General features: G+C 46.2%; 1 protein-coding gene across 1 annotated transcript in view; it reads left to right on the top strand.

Annotated features, from left to right (window-relative positions):
* Dsg2 (desmoglein 2) overlaps positions 1–19,675 on the top strand; it is a 49,801-nt gene that overhangs the window by 14,448 nt on the left and 15,678 nt on the right. The window contains exons 2-11 of the mRNA XM_032885683.1: positions 885–920; positions 2,574–2,708; positions 6,606–6,767; positions 6,864–7,008; positions 8,205–8,371; positions 11,712–11,849; positions 11,941–12,126; positions 14,752–15,017; positions 18,387–18,529; positions 18,816–19,043. Coding sequence (XP_032741574.1) covers positions 885–920; positions 2,574–2,708; positions 6,606–6,767; positions 6,864–7,008; positions 8,205–8,371; positions 11,712–11,849; positions 11,941–12,126; positions 14,752–15,017; positions 18,387–18,529; positions 18,816–19,043 — 1,606 coding nt within the window. The remainder of the gene's footprint in view (positions 1–884; positions 921–2,573; positions 2,709–6,605; positions 6,768–6,863; positions 7,009–8,204; positions 8,372–11,711; positions 11,850–11,940; positions 12,127–14,751; positions 15,018–18,386; positions 18,530–18,815; positions 19,044–19,675) is intronic.

Raw genomic sequence — 19,675 nt, 5'->3', positions numbered from 1 at the left:
AGTTCGAGATGCCAATGGTGGGGGCACAGTGAGAGAGACCCAGCTACAGTGACCGTAGTTTGTCGTCCGAATGGAGCACACATTTGCACAGCCCTGAGGAAAGGCCCCTGTAAGCACGAGATAAAGCCTCAGGGTGAGGAGAAAATGGAGGAGGCCTAAGGTGGCAAGAGGCAAATGATTTCATTTTTAATTTTTGTCTATTCGCTTTGCATGTGAGTGTCAGGACAAATCTGGGGCGTCAGTCCTCACTTGTCGAGGCAGTTTCTCTTACTGTCTTACTGTGACAGGCCAGCACCCAGCTTCTGGGCGATTCCCTGACCCTGTAGGAGTGCTAGCATTACAGCACACGGCTTCAGAGTAGTCAGGTTTGCACAGCACATCCCTTTACCCCTGAGCCACATTCCCAGATGTACTTTGTTTGTTAAAATACTAGTTCTCAGGGCAGCAAGGCAGCTCAGCGGGTAAAGGCACTTGCTACTGAGTCTGACAACCTGAGATCAATCCCCAGGTCTCACATGGTGCAAAAACTCTCAGGCTCTGCGTCCTGTGTCACATGCATGCCCTCCCATATATCCGTGTGTGTGTGTTGTGTGTGTGTGTGTGAAGAGAGAGAGAGAGAGAGAGAGAGAGAGAGAGAGAGAGAGTCTGTGTGTGTTTCTGTATGTCTGTGTATCGGTGTGTGTGTGTGTCTGTGTGTGTGTATACAAATTCATATATTTTCATATGCATATATATATATATATCTGAAGGAGACTTTGTGGACCAAAGAAGGAGGTAGAGTCTGCCCTCTGAATCTGGTTTTTGGAAGGCAGGGGAGAGCATTACAATTCCAAAGCCTGATGATAGTTACTCTTATTTTTAATGTCTATAATTTTATTTTACAGGTCTGCTTGGACTTTGGAGATGGACTTCACTTAGAGGTAAGGAACTAAGGAGGATCTGGGGGACCCAGTGCTCTAGTTTTGTGGTAGACAGACTTACTATGTTTTACTAGATTGGAAATCTACACTCCCTTAAACCTGGACCTTCCCATTCAAACAAGCACAGAGGAACACACATCAAACAATGCTCAGTACATATTTTATTTATAAATCAATCAATCACTGCCTTGCCAGGCTTGGCACACACATTCCTTTGGTCTTATCACTCAGGAGGCAGTGGCAGGTGGGTCTCTCTGTCAGTTGGAGGCCAGCCTGGTCAGCATAGTGAGCTCATATCCATATCTTGGAGATCGTGGAAGGTTTTCCCTGGGCCATTCTCCAGACTTATAACTTAAGTTCTAAATGATCTCATCTGGTTCTTACTGTGAGAGTATGTCAGAGAAAGAAAGAGACAGAGACAGAGAGCAGGCGTGAAGTTAAGAGGGGAGGAAGCGGGGGGATCTGGGAGGGGGGGAGGGAGGGGAAACATGATTAGAATATAGTGCATGAAAATTTGTAATTGAAAAAAAATGTTTTAAATTACAGTCACATTCTGAGAAAAGTGAATGACAGCATAAATAACTTACAATAAAACATACTTACTTAGTGCAACAATACGGGTAGAAGGGTAGAGGAACCAGCCAGCACAGAGCCATTTCTGGGATCACAGCATGTACAACCTTGCCTGGAAGGATCTAATTTATATCAGTGGTTTCTAAAGAGTAAGTCCTAAAACCTGCAGGTCTGTATTTTTAACCCAAAAGTCATCACAGAAAGTGAATCTCAGTTGTCAGCTCGTAAGAAAGGAAAGTCCGTGACTGGTATTGTCTCTAACCTGCGAGAGACTAGGGTGTTTGTCAGCCTTTTGTCAGCCTCACTGTCTTAGTTAGAGTTTTACTGCTGTGAACAGACACCATGACCAAGACAACTCTTATAAAGGGCAACATTTAATTGGGGCTGGCTGACAGGTTCAGAGGTTCAGTCCATCATCATCAAGGTGGGGGGGCACAGCAGCATCCAGACAGGCATGGTGCAGGAGGAGTTGAGAGTTCTACATCTTCCTCTGAAGGCGCTTGTGGACGACTGACTTCCAGACCGCTAGGATGAGGGTCTTAAAAAGGCCACACACATAGTGACACACCTACTCCAACAAGGTCACCTTCTAATAGCACCACTCCCTGGGACCTTACCATTCACTTTGGAAATCTGTTCTAACTGTGGAGAGCAAACTCTGCCACATTAACAGCTGGGAGGCCATTTCTCGTGTGCATGCGGAGTTTAGCAGAACACATACACTTCCTTTGTGAAAGTAAAACTTAAAAAACCTTTGAAACCTGGGAGGCCAAAGAGACGGACTCAGTGGTTAATAGTACTGGCTGCTCTTCCAGAGGACCCAGGTTCAGGTCCCAGCACCCACCTGGAGCTCACAACCATTTGTAATTCGCATTCCAGGAGATCTGACACCCCTGTAGTAATGCACATAAAATAAAATTTAAATATTTTAAAGTTTTGAAATGTTGTCTTGCGCTATTTTTAATCGTGTTTATTGTAACTAATACCTTAACGCATGCACTATTTTTAAGTTTAGGAAGTTACAGAATGCCTCACCAAAGCTTTGGGGTGTGTGATAACGAAAGGTAATTCTCGTAACAGGTCTTCAGCACGAGAGGTGAAGACAGACTGTTCCCTAAGCGCACTCACTTGGTTCGTCAAAAGAGGGCCTGGATCACTGCCCCTGTGGCTCTTCGAGAGGGAGAAGACCTTTCCAAAAAGAACCCAATCGCCAAGGTACTGGCTACAGAGCAATATGGCGTATGTGTTGGACGGGTGGTTAAGGCTGTGGCGTATGAAAATTACGAGGTCCACTTTCCAATCAGGTGATGTACATAGCGGGTTCTAAAATATTCAAGATGTGTTTGAAAATGACCGGAAGTTACCTTTTAACGTACGATTTTAGGATCTGATTCAGCTACAACTTGAGGAATCAGATATTGGGTCAAACTTAGTCTAATAAATAAACCTTACAATACTCAAAAGAAGGTGTAATATCACTAAAAGCAAGCAGACTGGGGTCTGATGTCTGAGGAAGCATGACTATGACATATGTCCCTCTTGGCTTGGGACAGCGCTGTATGCCTGTCTTCTAGAACTAGTGATTCACAGCTCTCTTTTCCCCTCAAGAGGACTCCAATTTTCAAATAAAGTTCATGGCGGAAAACCTGCATGGAGTACTCTGAATCCCAAAGTGAGGTCAGCCGTGCAAACCTGGGTCCGCAAGCCCTCTTGTTGGTCTACTCAAAGCTCTTCTTTATATTCTGTGACTAGCACTGTAACTCCGTCTAGGTCAGTGGTGTGTGGTCGTTGAATGACCCTTACACGGGCACAGCCTAAGACCAAACACAGATGTTTACATGATTTATAACTGTAACAAAATTGGAGTTGTGAATTAGCAGTGAAATAATTTTCTGGTTGGGGTCACCACGACATGAGGAACTGTGTTAAGGGGTCGCAGCATTAGGGAGGTTGAGAAGAGCAGGCCTAGGTTTTCTTTCTTTCTTTCTTTGCAGTGTTTATTGACTGTTTTCATGTTGGTTTAGTGGGGAAGTGTCACACTCATGTGGCGGTCGGCGGACAACCGTGAGAGTGTCCTCCTCTACCACGTGTGTCCCGGGGACTGAACCCAGGTTGTCACCAGGCTTGGCAGCAAGGGCCTTTACCTGCAGAGCCGTCCTGCTGAACGTCCTTTATGTTCTAACAGCTTTAACGTATTTGTGATGCTTGTTATGTCCCTCCCCGCCACCAGCTGGCTGCCCCTTCCTTTTCCTTTCTTCCTACATGGTCCCCAGTGACCGCACAGAGGAGGACACCGTCTCCTCCAGCTACCACAAACATTCCTGAGCTCCTCAGGAAGCATGGGCCTTGTGGACACAGCAGTTACTATCAATTTACCCTGAAATACAGCACAAACCATCCATGTCTCCTCAGTCCCGCTGCCAATGTCCATCGCTGCCTCTCACCTGGTCTTCCTGGTTTCACTCTTGCCAAGTTCTCGCCCACACGAAGCCTTTTCTCTGGAATTAGTAAGAGCAAAGTTCAGAAAAGACAAATCACCCCCAACATGGTCTGTGGGAGCCCATGGCACTGCTGGCCTTGGCCTCTCTCTTCCTGGATTCCCACCCCCTGTTTCACTGCATCCTCTGAACTGGCCACAGTTCACTCCGCTGCCTTGGACACTCACTGTCCCCTTCTCCCGGAGTCGGTTCCCCATGGGGATTTGGTACATGACATCATCACATCTCTGCTCGAGTATCACGTCCTCTCTCTGCCTCAGTCTCTTTTCTCTCTGACCTTTCGTCCTGTGTGGTTTTGGCTTACAGCATATTTGACTGCCGGACATTGGCCAGACACCGCTAGCTTGCTGTCTGCCTCCCTCATTAGTATAGAAGTTCCACATGAGGCTTTGTCCTTAGGGCTCTCTGTCCTGCCTGTGCCCTGCATGTGCATGGGCTGGCTATTCAGTAAACATCATGTAAATGTCTACTCACCTGCATCCAAGGTCCATCATCATCAATTTTTCAATCATATATGTGAAGGGCTTCTATAAGAGAAATGCAGCTATAGAATCAAAGAAAACAGTTCCCCTTTTCTAGTACTGTGTCATACTAATTTTTTTTAACATAACCAGTATTTTTCACTTTTATTTTATGTGTATTTGTGTTTTCCCACGTGAATGTGTTTACCACATGCATGCAGTGTCCACGGAAGTTAGAAGAGGGCCTTGGATCCCCTGAGTCTGGAGTTACAGACACTTGTGAACCACCATATAAGTTCGAGGAACTGAACCCAGGTCCTCTGCAAGAGGAGCCAGTGTTCTTAACCACTGAGCCGGCTCTCCAGCCCCAACCACACTGTTAATGGAAAACCTTCTAAAATCTAGACTTTCCCTGTGGCTTCACAGTGCAGCGTGTGTACAGGCAACGGGCTGTTTCGTTTGGACCTTGCTTGCCGCTGTCTTGGCTTGGCTATCTCAGTCATCCGTCCTTTCAATAGGTTTCATAAACTGACACCTAAAACGGCATTTGCTGTTCTTATTCATCTTAATCACGCAAGTCGTTAAAAGTAAAATTTTCACAAAAAGTAAGGTGCTGGAGAGGTGGCTCAGTTGAGGAAGAGTACAGGCTGCTCTTGAAGAGGGCCTGAGTTTGGTTCCCAGCGCCTCATGTGGCTCACAACCGCCTGTAACTACAGCTCCAGGAGATCTGACCCCTCGCCCCGGCCTCTGCAAGCCTGTGCACTTCCATGCACAAACTTGCCCACCCCCATCCCACTGCATAAAATACGCCTTTAAAATTACTTCACACAGAAGGCAAAATATCTCAGGAAATTATCCCACTTTCCAAACTCTCCCTCTAAAAGTAATACTCTCCCAGCAGACGCCCCCAGCGTAGACTGGGAAACCGTCGGAAGAATGTGTATTAATGCCAAGGTTTCAATATGGAGACGGGATGGGCAGGTAGAGATGGACGCCTTCAGTGATGTGTGACAGCAGATGACAGAGATGAGGAAGCCTGGGGAGGCACACAGGGAAATGCAATTAATGCGAACTTGGGTCAGAATAAGAAGATCGCTTATGGAGAATAAAGAGGCTGACTGGAGGGGACCCAGCGGTTAGAGACAAAAATTGATTCGCTCAAGTGTTTGTCCCCTGCAGAGAAAGTACCTAGCTGTATTCAGCTGTATCTGGGAAGATTCTGTGTTAATATCTTCTGGGCAGTTGGCTGGATTTATGAAAGTTATTTTTGATTCTTAAGTTAGTGTATGTAACAAATTTAAAATGTACTCCCATCTCTTGGGAGATAAATGCAGGAGGATCAGGAATTCGGGTCATCCCCGGCTACATAGAAAGTTGGAGGCTAGCCTGAACTATGTGAAATCCTATCTCATAATACCAACTTCCAGTGACTGTAGCTCAGTAAGAGCTCTCCACTAGCAAGCGTAAGTCCCTGGTTTCTGCCCTAGTACACCAAAGGGAAAAAATCTACTTCCCTTCCAAGACGTAGCCCAACTGTATCTTAATTCCACAATAGTCCTAAACACTGTTCTGTTCTCCATTTCACAGATAAGAAAACTGAGGCCCCCCCAGTAAAGGAGGATGCACTTAATCCTGCTACAACTTGATGTCCAAGGGTGGGGTAGTAGCCAAGGGCAGGGGAAGGGGGGTAATGAGGGGAGGGATTTGTGAGTGTGGGACTGGGAGGAGAGTAGATTGTTGGGAGCTGTGAGCAGGATATAAACTGAAAAAGAAAGAAAGAAAGAAAGAAAGAAAGAAAGAAAGAAAGAAAGAAAGAAAGAAAGAAAGAAAGAAAGCAAAAAAAGAAAGCAAGCAAGAAAGAAAAAAGAAAGAAAGAAAGAAAGAAAGAAAGAAAGAAAAAAGAGAGAGAGAAAGAGAAAGGAGGAAAGGGAAGGGAAGGGCAAGGGAAGGGAAGGGAAACTGAGACCCAGGGAGGCTGAGCACCTAGCCACTACAATACCCTTGTGTGCGCTGAGACACAATTAGCACTTGGTTCCATGGCACCAGGTCACCTGTCCATTCCACAACTCCTTCAAAAGGACATTGCCATTAAATGTTTTCATATAAATCATAAAGGTTTTAACTTGAGGCACTTTTCTGTTCTTTTTTGCTAGATACACTCTGACCTTGCAGAAGAAAGGGGAATAAAGATCACCTACAAGTACACTGGGAAGGGAATTACAGAGCCACCCTTCGGTATATTCGTGTTTGATAGGAACACAGGAGACCTGAACATCACCAGTATTCTTGACCGGGAAGAAACGCCATTTTTCCTGGTAAGAAGGAATAATTATACCTTTTGTGGTTATAAAACAATTACATAGCAATTGATTTACTATAGCAAATCTGCTAATGTTCATGTCATAATTCAGCTGACAGGCTATGCCTTGGACTCCAGAGGAAACAACCTGGAGAAGCCCTTAGAGCTCCGCATCAAAGTTCTGGACATCAATGACAATGAGCCAGTGTTCACACAGGAGGTCTTTGTCGGGTCCATAGAGGAACTGAGTGCAGCACGTAAGCGTGCATTTCTTCCTTAGCTCTGTGTGTTGGCATGTGCGCTCTCGTCCATGCGTGCATTTCTTCCTTAGCTCTGTGTGTTGGCATGTGTGCTCTTGTCCATGCGTGCATTTCTTCCTTTAGCTCTGTGTGTTGGCATGTGCGCTCTCGTCCATGCATGCATCGCTTGCATCCAGGGGCAGGCGAGGCCGGAAGAGGGAGGGCATCGGATCCCCTGAAACTAGTTACAGGCACTTGTAAGCCACCACTTGATCCATGGATGCTAAAAACCAATCCTGAGTCCTCTGCAAGAGCAGCCAGTGCTCTTGACCACTAAGCCATCTCTCCAGACCAAAATATATTTCTTTTCTTTCCTTTTTTGGCTGTAGGGATATACGACCAGATCATTTATTCTCCATATATAGAACACAAAATTCTTTTAGTAAAAGTTGAATATTACTCCCTGGAAATATAATATTAATGAACCCCTTACTCCTTATACATTTACTGTAAATGTATAAGACCTTAGGAATCGTGATCTTTCGGAGAGATGCTAGACTGGCACAACTGTTGTGTTATGGTCTCCATAGCAACCAATGACGCCTGCTCTATAAGGGGAAGTTGGCAGTAGACACTATGCAAAGTGGCCAGGGCTGTGTTCCACTAAAATTCTATGAGCAAAATCAAACAGCCTTCTGGTTTTGGGCTACTGTGGGGTGTCATTGACCTCTGATTTATATTATTTTTACTGCATGCTGACATCATTGTTCAATGAAGTACTCTAAGACCCGAAAGAGAGATTTCTCTTTGATCATAATAAAAAAAGAATAGTTGTGCTTCTCCTAATTTGTTTGCATCTGAATAAGCATCCAATGGTTCTCAGTCTTGGCTATTAGATCAAACAAGTGGCCCTAATATAGCAATTTTTTATTTATTCCTATTTTATTTTCCCCCTCTTAATTCCGTGCTTGGAAGCCAGAGAACAGCCTTTGGGGTTCAGTTCTCACGGACCGTCGTGTGGCCCCAAGGGTCGATCTCAGTTCAGCAGACTTGGCGACACGTGCCCTCACCCCCTGACATCTCTATTTTGACAGTGGTATAGTGAAATTCTGATAAGAACCTCAGCTCCTTGCAGGAAGCAGCTAGAAGAATAAATGAAAGAGGAAGTGATCTGTAGGAGTCCTTAACCTCCGATGCCTCGTTCCTCATGACAGATACACTTGTGATGAAAATCACCGCGACGGACGCGGACGATCCTCAGACCTTGCACTCTAAAATCTCCTACAGAATTGTCTCTCAGGAGCCTGCAAACACTCCTGTGTTCTACCTAAATAAAGACACGGGGGAGATCTACACAACCAGCTTTGCTCTGGACAGAGAGGTAAGTTAATGTCACCTGTCACCTGTCACCCTCGTGTCTTGCCCTCCCTAGTTTCTCCACTCCCTCGATTTTTATGTTCTCATTTTAATTAGCCCTGTATTCCTCACTCACGGAATAACTCAACAAGAGTTATTGTGTAGGGACGTGCTGCCAATAAGGCAGTTACTAGCAACGTATGCTGTCGAGCTCTCGGAATGCAAGCCGTCCAAATTGCCGTGCACTGTGTTCATATTGAAATGAGACTAGGGCAAGGTTGGGAAACCTGACATGAGGACTACAATTTTTCTTTTTTCATCTTTATTAACTTGGGTATTTCTTATTTACATTTTGATTGTTATTACCTTTCCTGGTTTCCTGGCCAACATCCCCCTAACCCTTCCCCCTTCCCTTCTATATGGGCGTTCCCCTCCCCATCCTCCCCCCATTGCCGCCCTCCACCCAACAATCACATTCACTGGGGGTTCAGTCTTGACAGGACCAAGGGCTTCCCCTTCCACTGGTGCTCTTACTAGGCTATTCATTGCTACCAATGAGGTTGGAGCCCAGGGTCAGTCCATGTATAGTCTTTAGGTAGTGGCTTAGTCCCTGGAAGCTCTGGTTGCTTGGCATTGTTGTACATATGGGGTCTCGAGCCCCTTCAAGCTCTTTCAGTTCTTTCTCTGATTCCTTCAACGGGGGTCCCGTTCTCAGTTCAGTGGTTTGCTGCTGGCATTCGCCTATGTATTTGCTGTATTCTGGCTGTGTCTCTCAGGAGCGATCTACATCCGGTTCCTGTCAGCCTGCACTTCTCTGCTTCATCCATCTTGTCTAATTGGGTGGCTGTATATGTATGGGCCACATATGAGCCAGGCTCTGAATGGGTGTTCCTTCAGCCTCTGTTCTAAACTTTGCCTCCCTATTCCCTCCCAAGGGTATTCTTGTTCCCCTTTTAAAGAAGGAGTGAAGCAATCACATTTTGGTCATCCGTCTTGAGTTTCATGTGCTCTGTGCATCTAGGGTAATTCAAGCATTTGGGCTAATATCCACTTATCGATGAGTGCATACCATGTGTGTTTTTCTGTGATTGGGTTACCTCACTCAGGATGATATTTTCCAGTTCCATCCATTTGCCGATGAATTTCATGAAGTCATTGTTTTTGATAGCTGAGTAATATTCCATTGTGTAGATGTACCACATTTTCTGTATCCATTCCTCTGTTGAAGGGCATCTGGGTTCTTTCCAGCTTCTGAAGACTACAATTTTGCCTTATGACTCAGACATGGAGCACGGCCTAGCCGTCGGAAGACAGACGCAGGAAGCTCTCCACAGGCTCAAGGGCAGCCTGTTCTATGTAGGCAGTTCCAGGTTACCCTTAGGGCTGCATAGTAAGACTTAGTCTCAAAAGCAGAAAGGAGAATTAAAAAGTTCGTAATAGAGAAAAGTCTTGTTTTAAATCTTTTTAAAAAAAAAAAAGAAAATTAGGAATTTGAGTAGTTTCGTAGAAAGATTATTCTCTCAAACATTTTATTTTGATTTCAAAAAAAAATTGTTTTGCCTTTATGCATATTAGTGTTTTGCTTGTGTCTGGCACCACATATCCGCCTGGTGCCTGCGGAGGTCAGAAGGGGTGTTAGTCCCCTGGGACAGCAGTTACAACACAGCTGTGAATGCTCTGTGGGTGCTGGGACCCAAGCCTGGGTCCTCTGAGGAAGCTTCCAGTACTCCTAGCAACTGGGTCATCTCTTCATCCCTTAATTCTAATGTTTTAATCAAAGCGGAAATAGATAGGCTTTAAGTGCCACACACACAGAATTTTTACAGCATACAAGGTAAAATGTTGGGGATCCTGAGGACACTGCAGTGCTGTCAGATGTAAATCTTAAGCAGCCGTGCTGTGACATGTTTCAGAACCAGATGCTCGAACAGGAAGGACCTCAGCCAACGTTCCTATTCAGGTCTTTGCGAGGTTTAAGAATCTGACTAGGGACTAACTTCTGTGGCCTGCTCTCTCACATCAAACTGGAGTGGGAAAGTATTCCTTTGAGCAAGCTGCTGCCTCAAGTGTGGCCATTGAGCTGATAGCCATGGCTCACTCATGGGGTACTTACCTGGAGGATCTTCTAAGCAAGTTCATCCACACTGAGTCCCTGTGAGGCAAATCCAGCTGATTCCCATCTTACACTTAAGGAGACTGAGGCTCGAAAGGATTTAGTGACTGTCCAGCCAAGAGCTTCAGAGACACAGCTCTCTCCATCCCACACGGGACCCTCCCTCACTAATGTGGCTGCTGAGTCACTTAAACCCCAGGCACACTCAATGTAGCCCTAACCAGGAGGCCACATATATGAAAAAGGTTGCTTTTTCTACTGTCTTGCTTCGGGCTGGGCTGGGCTGGGCTGGGCTGGGCTGGGCTGGGCTGGGCTGGGCTGGGCTGTTCTGTGCTATGCTGTGCTGGGCTCGGCTGGGCTGGGCTATGCTGTGCTATGCTATGCTGTGCTGTGCTATACTGGGCTGTTCTGTGCTATGCTGTGCTATGCTGGGCTGGGCTGGGCTGGGCTGGGCTGGGCCATGCTGTGCTATGCTGTGCTATGCTGGGCTGGGCTGGGCTGGGCTGGGCTGGGCTGGGCTGGGCTGGGCTGGGCTGTTCTGTTCTGTGTTATGCTATGCTGTGCTATGCTGTGCTGTGCTATACTGGGCTGGGCTGGGCTGGGCTGGGCTGTTCTGTGCTATGCTGTGCTATGCTAGGCTGGGCTGGGCTAGGCTGGGCTGGGCTGGGCTGGGCTGGGCTGGGCTGTGCAGTGGTTCTTATGTTTTCTCATACATCTAAGGACAACCAGGAACCTCTGTCCTTCCTTCCTCCTCCTCCAGAAAAGGGTACACTATTTTTGGTTTGAGATTTTTTTTTTTTTAAATGCTTCTGAGTGGCATTTTCGACTCCTCAGGGCATCTGTCGGACATGTTTCTAGTCTGGACCCCAGCCAAGTCTTCCTGACTTAGCGTTTAACTCAGATTAAAAAGTATAAGAGGAAAACAGAAGCAGCCACGCACCTCTGGGGCAGAGCAAACTGCAGCACGCACAGTCCACCTCCGTTTGAAAATCTCCCAAGACTATCCCTGGTGACGTAGTTGAGGGCTATGGAAATCTCCCTGCCCCTGTTCTGCCCCTCTGTAAAAGCTCTGACTGTGTGTAGATATAAATAGCACCTCCTCACCAGTAGTCGATGACCACAGAAGACGCTTATGAATGGACTAGACCACAGCCCATTTCCCACAGATAAGTGAACCAAAACCAGAACGGCATCTTCCGGGTCTGTAAATGACCCCCTCAGATGGTCTTCCTCGTTTCTTCTCGTTCTTCAGGAACACAGCAGCTATTCCTTGACAGTGGAAGCGAGAGACGGTGACGGGCAGATAACAGACAAACCCGTGCAACAAGCCCAAGTGCAGATTCGCATTTTGGATGTCAATGACAATATACCTGTGGTGGAATACGGAACGGTAACTCCGTTTTATAGTAGCCTTACTGTCTCTTGACTCTCAACTAAAAATACGTGATTGCATTAATGAAAGCTGTGTTTGTGCTCTGCAGTACGAGGGGGTAGTGGAAGAAAACCAGGTCAATGTAGAAGTCATGCGGATCAAAGTGACCGACGCGGATGAAGTGGGCTCGGATAACTGGCTAGCAAACTTTACATTCGCATCAGGAAATGAAGGGGGCTATTTCCACATCGAGACTGACACGCAGACTAACGAAGGCATCGTGACCCTTGTCAAGGTGAGTTCTGAGTGTCCACCACCAGTGTGGGTCTGTAGCTATCAGAGAGACTAACATGTTTTGAGTCCCATGCTCTCACGGGTGCCTCGCAAGGATATCGACCGGTACGGGCATTGCTCGGAATCAGAAACCTCCTTTCTGGTGCAGCCATATGGAAAAAAGCAGACATGCTACAGTTCGGAGTCAGATCAGGACCGCAGATCCCAGTCACACAGCACACTTCTAGCAGCAGGGGCTCGATGGGCCAGAGCTCAATTACTTGCCTTTCAGAGAAAAATCGATTGTGGTTTTACTTGCAAGTATCGTTAAGGGCTGCAGTTTGAAAGAAAGTAACCTGCTCTCCCACGTCAGGTGTTTAATTTTAATTGGACATGTTAATTGAGTCAGAGTGGGCTTTTGATTGCTGGACTTCAATATTTTAAGAGCTGGACCTACTTTAGAAGGAAGAAGTGGAAATTTCCAAGCAAAGGGATGGACCTTTGGGGCTGGTGTTTGGTTTGGACAGAGACAAAGGACTGAGGTCCGTATTTTACACATCAAAGCAGACCTGACCTCTAGGTTCTCCCAGCATCCCTCAGTACCTACCTGACTTACCCTGCTCTCGACCTTGAACTTTCCAGCCCTGTGGCTGGGCTCCCCTTCCACCCGAGGCTCCTCTCTAAATAATCCAGTCATTTTGGGCTCTTGTGAGTGGCTCTCTCCCTCCTCCTCCTCTTCTTCCTCTTCCTCCTTCTCCTTCTCCTCTTCTTATATATCCTCTTTTCTCTTTCTCTTTCTCTTTCTCTCTCCTTCCCCCACCCCCCATGGCAGCTCCCCATGGCTTGCTTTGTCTGCTTTCTTATAGAACACAGGACCAGCAGCCCAGGAACGGCACCACCCACCGTGGACTGGGCCTCTCCCATCAATCACTAATTTAGAAAGGCTCGTCCGGCTTTCTACAGCCCAATCTCATGGAGGCATTTTCTTAATTGAAGGTCCCTCCTCTCAGATGACTTTAGCTTGTGTCAAGTGGACATAAACTCTCCAGCCCAGACACCGTGTACTCGATAGCCCCATTTATCAAAAACAAATTCATGAAATATGTTACCGATTATTAATTTTCATTAAATGCCCATTAATTTCTCCTTTGGAAAAAAAATCACTTTTGTTTGTTAAAAATAAATATGCTTCTGAAAATAACTGTGACCTTTACCAAAATAAACTGAAAGTACTTGCTTGTTGGACGTGTTGGCTCAGGCCACGTAAGGTAGCATGTAAGGAGGACAGGCAGAAAGATGATGAAATGTTCAAGGCCAGTGCTATGGGCAGAGTGAGTTCCAGGCCAAGGAAGATCTTCAGGTATTTGTCCCCAGAATAGTAATAATTAGAGGGGCCCGAGGTGGGCAGTGACTCAAGGAAAGTGTTTTGCACATGTGAACTCCCCGAGACTGAGACAGCATGTGCAAGGCATGTACATGCTGAAGCCAAGCAAATTCCCTACATGGAAGGGGAACGGTCGGAACAAAGTCCCACCCCTCACTGAGGGGCCGCCTGCATTTGATGGCTGCTAGATGAGAAGTCGGCTTTCTTTAATCATGTGATGCCTGGTGTATTGACCAGGTGTCATGGCCTCGTGGCCAAGAATAACTAGGCAGCAAAACCTGGGCTCTCTGTGAGCGAGAGGGAGAGGGAGAGCAGAGTTGAGTGAGAGGAAAGTGGGCTTGCATCTGGGAGGAGTTGGGAGATGAGGTTAAAGTTGATAAAGTACAGTGAGAAAATCCTCAGAGTAAAAATAATAGCAATAGTGATGATGAAGAAGAAGAAGAGAAGGAGGAGGAAAAGGAGGAGGAAGAAGAAGAGGAGGAGGAGAGAAGGAGGAGGAGGAGAAACTCATAAACATCCCTCATGTCTGTGAATTTCCAAATTAACAGGATTTGCAGTTAGTTACTTCAATGTAGAAGTGGACTGCTTGGCACAGCTGTGTCTCCCTGAGTTCTTATTTAAGTCCGCGTGTGTCTGTCTGTCTGTCTGTCTGTCTATGTCTTGTGTGTGTGTATCTCTCTGTGCTTTATTTGTGTGTGTGTCTCTGTTTGCCTTGTGTGTGTCTGTGTATCTCTGTTTTATCTGTGTGTGTGTCTGTCTGTATGTATATCTATGTCTTGTGTGTGTCTGTGTGTCTGTCTGTGTGCCTATGTTGTGTGTCTATCTATGTCTTGTGTGTGTCTGTATATCTGTCTTCTGTGTGTGTCTCTCTGTTTTATCTATGTGTGTGTCTGTCTGTGTATCTATGTCGTGTGTGTGTCTGTATGTCTGTGTGCCTGTTGTATGTGTGTCTGTCTATGTCTTGTGTGTGTCTGTCTCTCTGTGTTTTAACTGTATGTCTGTGTATCTATGTCTTGTATGTGTCTGTATGTCTGAGTGTCTATGTTGTGTGTGTATGTTTGTGTGTGTGTCTGTCTTTGTCTTGTATGTGTCTGTGTATCTGTCTTCTGTGTGTCTGTGTGTCTCTTTGTGTTTTATCTCTGTGTGTGTCTGTATGTCTGTGTTTCTATGTTGTATATATGTGTGGGCATGCACGTGTCTGTGTGTTTGTGTGTGCTCCTGTGCTCTGGTTCCGCTGTATTAACTCTGGCTTTGTATCTCCAGGAATTGGACTATGAAGAAATGAAGAAACTGGACTTGAGCATCCTTGTCACGAACAAAGCAGCTTTCCACAAGTCCATTGTGAGCAAGTACAAGCCCACGCCCATTCCCATCACTGTCAAGGTCAAGAACGTGGTCGAAGGCATTCATTTCAAGAGCAGCACAGTCACCTTCCGAGCTAGTGAGGCGATGGATCGATCCAGCCTCAGCCGGTCGATTGGAAAATTTCAAGTTTTCGATGAAGACACTGGAAAGGCAGCTGATGTAACGTAAGATATGGTTGTGAGTGTATTTCCGGGTTTTAATTATCTAACATACCTGTTTTCTGAAATGCCTGATTTTAAAACTCATAGTGGAATCTAAGCAGCTCATTCCTTCACACCCCGGGATTACTTTGCCAAAAATCTGAGAAATCAGTTCCTCCAAACTGAGCTTGTCACTGAAGGAAGGAGGAGGGCATCCATCCCGATAGCCATCGCTCAGCCCCTCAGCCCCTCAGCCCCTCAGCCCCTCAGCCCCTCAGCACCTCAGCCCCTCAGCATCTCAGTCCCTCAGCTCCTCAGCACCTCAGCATCTCAGTCCCTCAACATCTCAGCCCTTTAGCCCCTCAGCCCCTCAGCCCCTCAGTCCCTCAGCCCCTCAGCCCTTCAGCCCCTCAGCACCTCAGCCCCTCAGCCCCTCAGCCCTCAGCACCTCAGCCCCTCAGCACCTCAGCCCTCAGTCCCTCAGCAGCCCTCAGCCCCTCAGCACCTCAGCCCCTCAGCCCCTCAGCACCTCAGCACCTCAGACCCTCAGACCCTCAGACCCTCAGACCCTATGTGGAGGTGGAGGCTAAGCTGGTCACCTCTGAATCAGCTCTAGTAGAGAAGACTAAAAACCATCTCAGAAAATAACTGGGAAACTCTCCTCGTTCCCAGCACACTAGGGCGTAAGGAAATAGTAGATAAGATTAACTGTGTGCTAAGAATGCCAGCTCCTGCCTGTAATCCAGTACTGTAGGGGCTGAGGCAAAGGAATTCTGAGATCCTGGCCAAGCTGAGCTACGCAGGGAGACCCTGTCTCAAATAAGTGAGTGAAGAGAAAGTCTTGCTACAAATGCCACTTTACAAACACATTTTTTTAAACACTGTTTCAATATATGTTCCAATAGAAGAGACGTCATTTTATGTGCAAATACATGTTGTATATTTTCTATCTTTATTCAGGCCATTTTATTTAGTTCAAGAAGGGGTGAGCTTTTTTGTGTATGCACTTGACCGAATGTCTGTGCACCACATGAGTTCACAGAGATAAGAAGAGGGTGCTGGGCTCCCTCAACCTGGAGTTGCGGGCAGCTAGGGGCCAGCCTGTGGGTGCTTTCCTAGGTCACGGAGCACTCTTAACCACTGAGCCACCTTTCCAGAGGGCTTAGGTGTGTATTGATCCCAGCAGCCATTACTTAGAAGTGTGTATTGATCCCAGCAGCCATTGTGTCCCGCCTATAGTGGCAGTGTACACTGTAAATCTCTGAGGTCTTAGCTCTAGGGTCTCACTGTGGGAGAGCTCCATGCAAACCTGCTGTCTGTGTAGTTCTTTGGGTTGGGTTATTCGGCTGCTGAAACACAGCTTTGGGGGACTTTCTGTTCTGTGGCCGAGATATTCTCTTGCTCATCTGTTCATGTGCCTGTGACCCTGGGTGCTGGCGCCCCATAAAACACCTCATCTAAAACCAGGGCCCACTGTGGCAGAGAGGGGAAGGCAGAGAAAGCTCCCCACCTGTGTGCTCCTGTTCCCATCTGCGTCTCCATTAGTGGAATCTATCAGCCATAGGTAACTCTTTCCCAATTTAATATTAATAAGCATCGCCCACTGTTGCCTGGAATCTCCTCCTGGCCATCTTTACTGATGTTGCCTGCGGGAGGCCACGCCGCTCTTCCCAGGTGGGCGGTCTCTACTTTTAGCCTCCATGGCGCTACCTACCTAACACGGCAGCCCCTACCGGAGTCCCCAGGATGCTACTCTGTGCGCTTTCTCTCTGCATTCTCTGAGAAGCATGTATGTTCTAATAACGACCTAATTGAAAATGGCTTCCTGACGTTTTTTTTTTTTTTTTTTAAATCTTGCTGCTATTTTTATCGGGACCTGTGACTATCATCGAAATGGTATATGTTCTTTGAAGGATGATAAGCTGTTTCTCCGAGCAATCCTATTTCCTTTCTTCAGCATGGGAGCACTCTTGACCATGGCTCACACATGAGCGTTTTCATGGGTTCTGGGAGGCAGAGCTAGTTAGATCATTTAACCATTTAACTAGTGAAGTCTTCAAGAAGATCAGGAGAGATGGCTCAGCAGGAGAGAGCCCTGCTCTTTTGTAGAGGAACTGAACCTTGCTTGCATGGCTCTCAATCCCCCATAGCTCCTGTTCCAGAGGTTCTGGCCCCCTCTTCTGGCCTCTGAGGCTACCTGCATGTATCCACACACAGATAAGCACACTTACACAGAATTTAATATTAAAATAAAATCCTTTTAAAAACGTAATAAGGACAGCAAGAGAACCATATTTTTTTTTCTCTTTTTCGGAGCTGGGGACCGAACCCAGGGCCTTGCGCTCGCTAGGCAAGCGCTCTACCGCTGAGCTAAATCCCCAACCCCGAGAACCATATTTTTAATGTTGTCAGTGTGGTGTCGTACTGATTATTCACTCAGTAATTTATCAGTATTTGAGACACCGCGTGAGCCTAGAAGCAGAGTTCCACAACAGATTAGTTGCAAAGCTCTTTAAGTGACGTCACCTAATGCATCCGTTGGGACACTTAGATTTACTGCTTAGACGACCTTATTATGCTATGAAAATGGGAAAATGGGGCAGACGATCAATGCCTACTTTAAAATTCCTGACATTCAAAAGTACTTGTGAAAATCCAAGTGTGTTACCATTTGCTTTTTCTAGTTTTATTGTTTGTTTATTAAGATGATATCATCAGCCCAGGCTGGCCTTGAACTCATTGCGTAGCCAAGGATAAACCTGAATTCCTGGTCCTACTTTCGCCTCCCTCTATAATTATTTACTAGAGACAGTAATGAGAGGCATTAAAATGTAGTTCAAGGATATAATTGGATTACCCCCAAATACTGTGCACAAATATCACTCTAAGTCAGACACCCAGTCTTGTGTGCTTAAATAGCTACTTAGTAGAAAATAAATTATCGATGTGATTGGCTGAACCAAGACACTCATGTGTTGGGCTTGTGTTTGTATTTTTATGTGTTAAACGCAGTAGTATTCACTGTATATAATTCTGAAAACCCAGTAAGAGCATCTACTCTCTGCTTTCCACTTTGATTTTCCTTGCTTTCAGAGAAAAAAGATTCAGGAGCTCAATGATTTCATTTTTAATCAGTTCTTCTTGAGAGTCTTCATTCCTAACCCTATACCATGTTTCAATTCCTTCCATTTAAGTCAACCGCTAATTTTTTTTTTTTTTGTAATTTTTACATTCTGATAATATCTCAGTAGACTATACAGCATACGCCTACCCCACCTGCCTTGTGACATTCAAACCCAGGGTACCGGGATAAAGTTAACTCTACAAGAGGTACAGATGTTAGCTCCAATGTATCCAGAACTAAAAGTGAACCCGGCGTTTGTTTTGTAACAGGTACGTAAAAGTGCAAGACACCGACAACTGGGTCTCTGTGGACTCTGTCACTTCAGAGATTAAGCTGGTAAAGATTCCTGACTTTGAATCTCGACACGTCCAGAATGGCACCTACACTGTAAAGGTTGTGGCTATATCCAAAGGTAAGTCTAATAAACACATGGTTTTCGTGGTTAAATGCGTTTAGATTTTAACTTCCGCCACCAGAAGCGTTTGTTCTGACTGTGTATAAACGGCTCATCTCGTCAGTGTGCCTGCCCATTTTGGCTTATTTTGTGACTTCGCACTGATAGGAACCTGAGAGCCAAGCTATGGGGGTTATCCTAATGCCTAGCACCCACTCCTCATCTGATTGGCTTCTGGACTGACCTGTGTCTATGGTCGGTGATGCGCTCAGAGAGTCTGAACTCTCTCCTGCTTGCTTTCAAGGTCACCCTCAAAAAACCGTCACCGGCACCATCCTTATCAATGTTGAAGACGTCAATGACAATTGTCCCGTACTGATGGACTCGGTACGGAGTGTCTGTGCGGATGCACCGTATGTGAACATCACTGCGGAAGACCTGGATGGACCCCGGAACAGTGCGCCGTTCACCTTCTCCATCATTGACCAGCCTCCCGGAACAGCACAGAAGTGGAAAATCACGCACCAGGAAAGTAAGTGCATCAACATCTAGACAGTAAGCATGATTGATAAGTAAGAGTTTACAACAGGCCATTTCTTCTCTCAAATTGTATTTCCAGTATAACTTTCAGTACATTTTTAGTCCAGGCATAGTGGCACACTGTGAAAGAATTCCCAGTGCTGGGAGGAAGAACACAGCCCTCCATGAGAGCTCTGTGAGTTCAAGGCCAGGTTAGTCTACATCAGGAGTTCCAGCCCCCCATCCCCCAAGCTCCACAGTGAGACCCTGTATCAAAAATAGTAGTCACGATGGTAATGTAGACCATGAGTCTTCTCTCAAATCGTGCTTCAGTGCATCCCCAGTGTGGGCTTTAAGAGGGAAATAAAATGAGGGTCTGAACTCTAAACCTACACTTGTATCTTAGCGCTGTGGACCTGTGGATATTTAAAACGATCTAGCTTGTCCTAAGGGAGGTTGGGTTTTCTCCAAGTATCTTTTCAAGTGCTTCTGTCTTAACGAGCTGAAGAGACTGGAGCTTTGCCGTGTGTAACAGTTATGTGTTGTGAAGTGGGCTCCTAACAGTTCTGTTTAAAATCACATTTACTGAGCATGTGCTGGGTACCACGCCTTCTGCATACACGGTCTCATGTAATCCTTGCTCAG

Source organism: Rattus rattus, chromosome 15, assembly GCF_011064425.1.
Source record: "Rattus rattus isolate New Zealand chromosome 15, Rrattus_CSIRO_v1, whole genome shotgun sequence".
Lineage (NCBI taxonomy): Eukaryota > Metazoa > Chordata > Mammalia > Rodentia > Muridae > Rattus > Rattus rattus.
The sequence above is the reverse complement of the archived record's forward strand: the minus strand, read 5'-3'. Positions and strand labels throughout refer to the sequence as shown.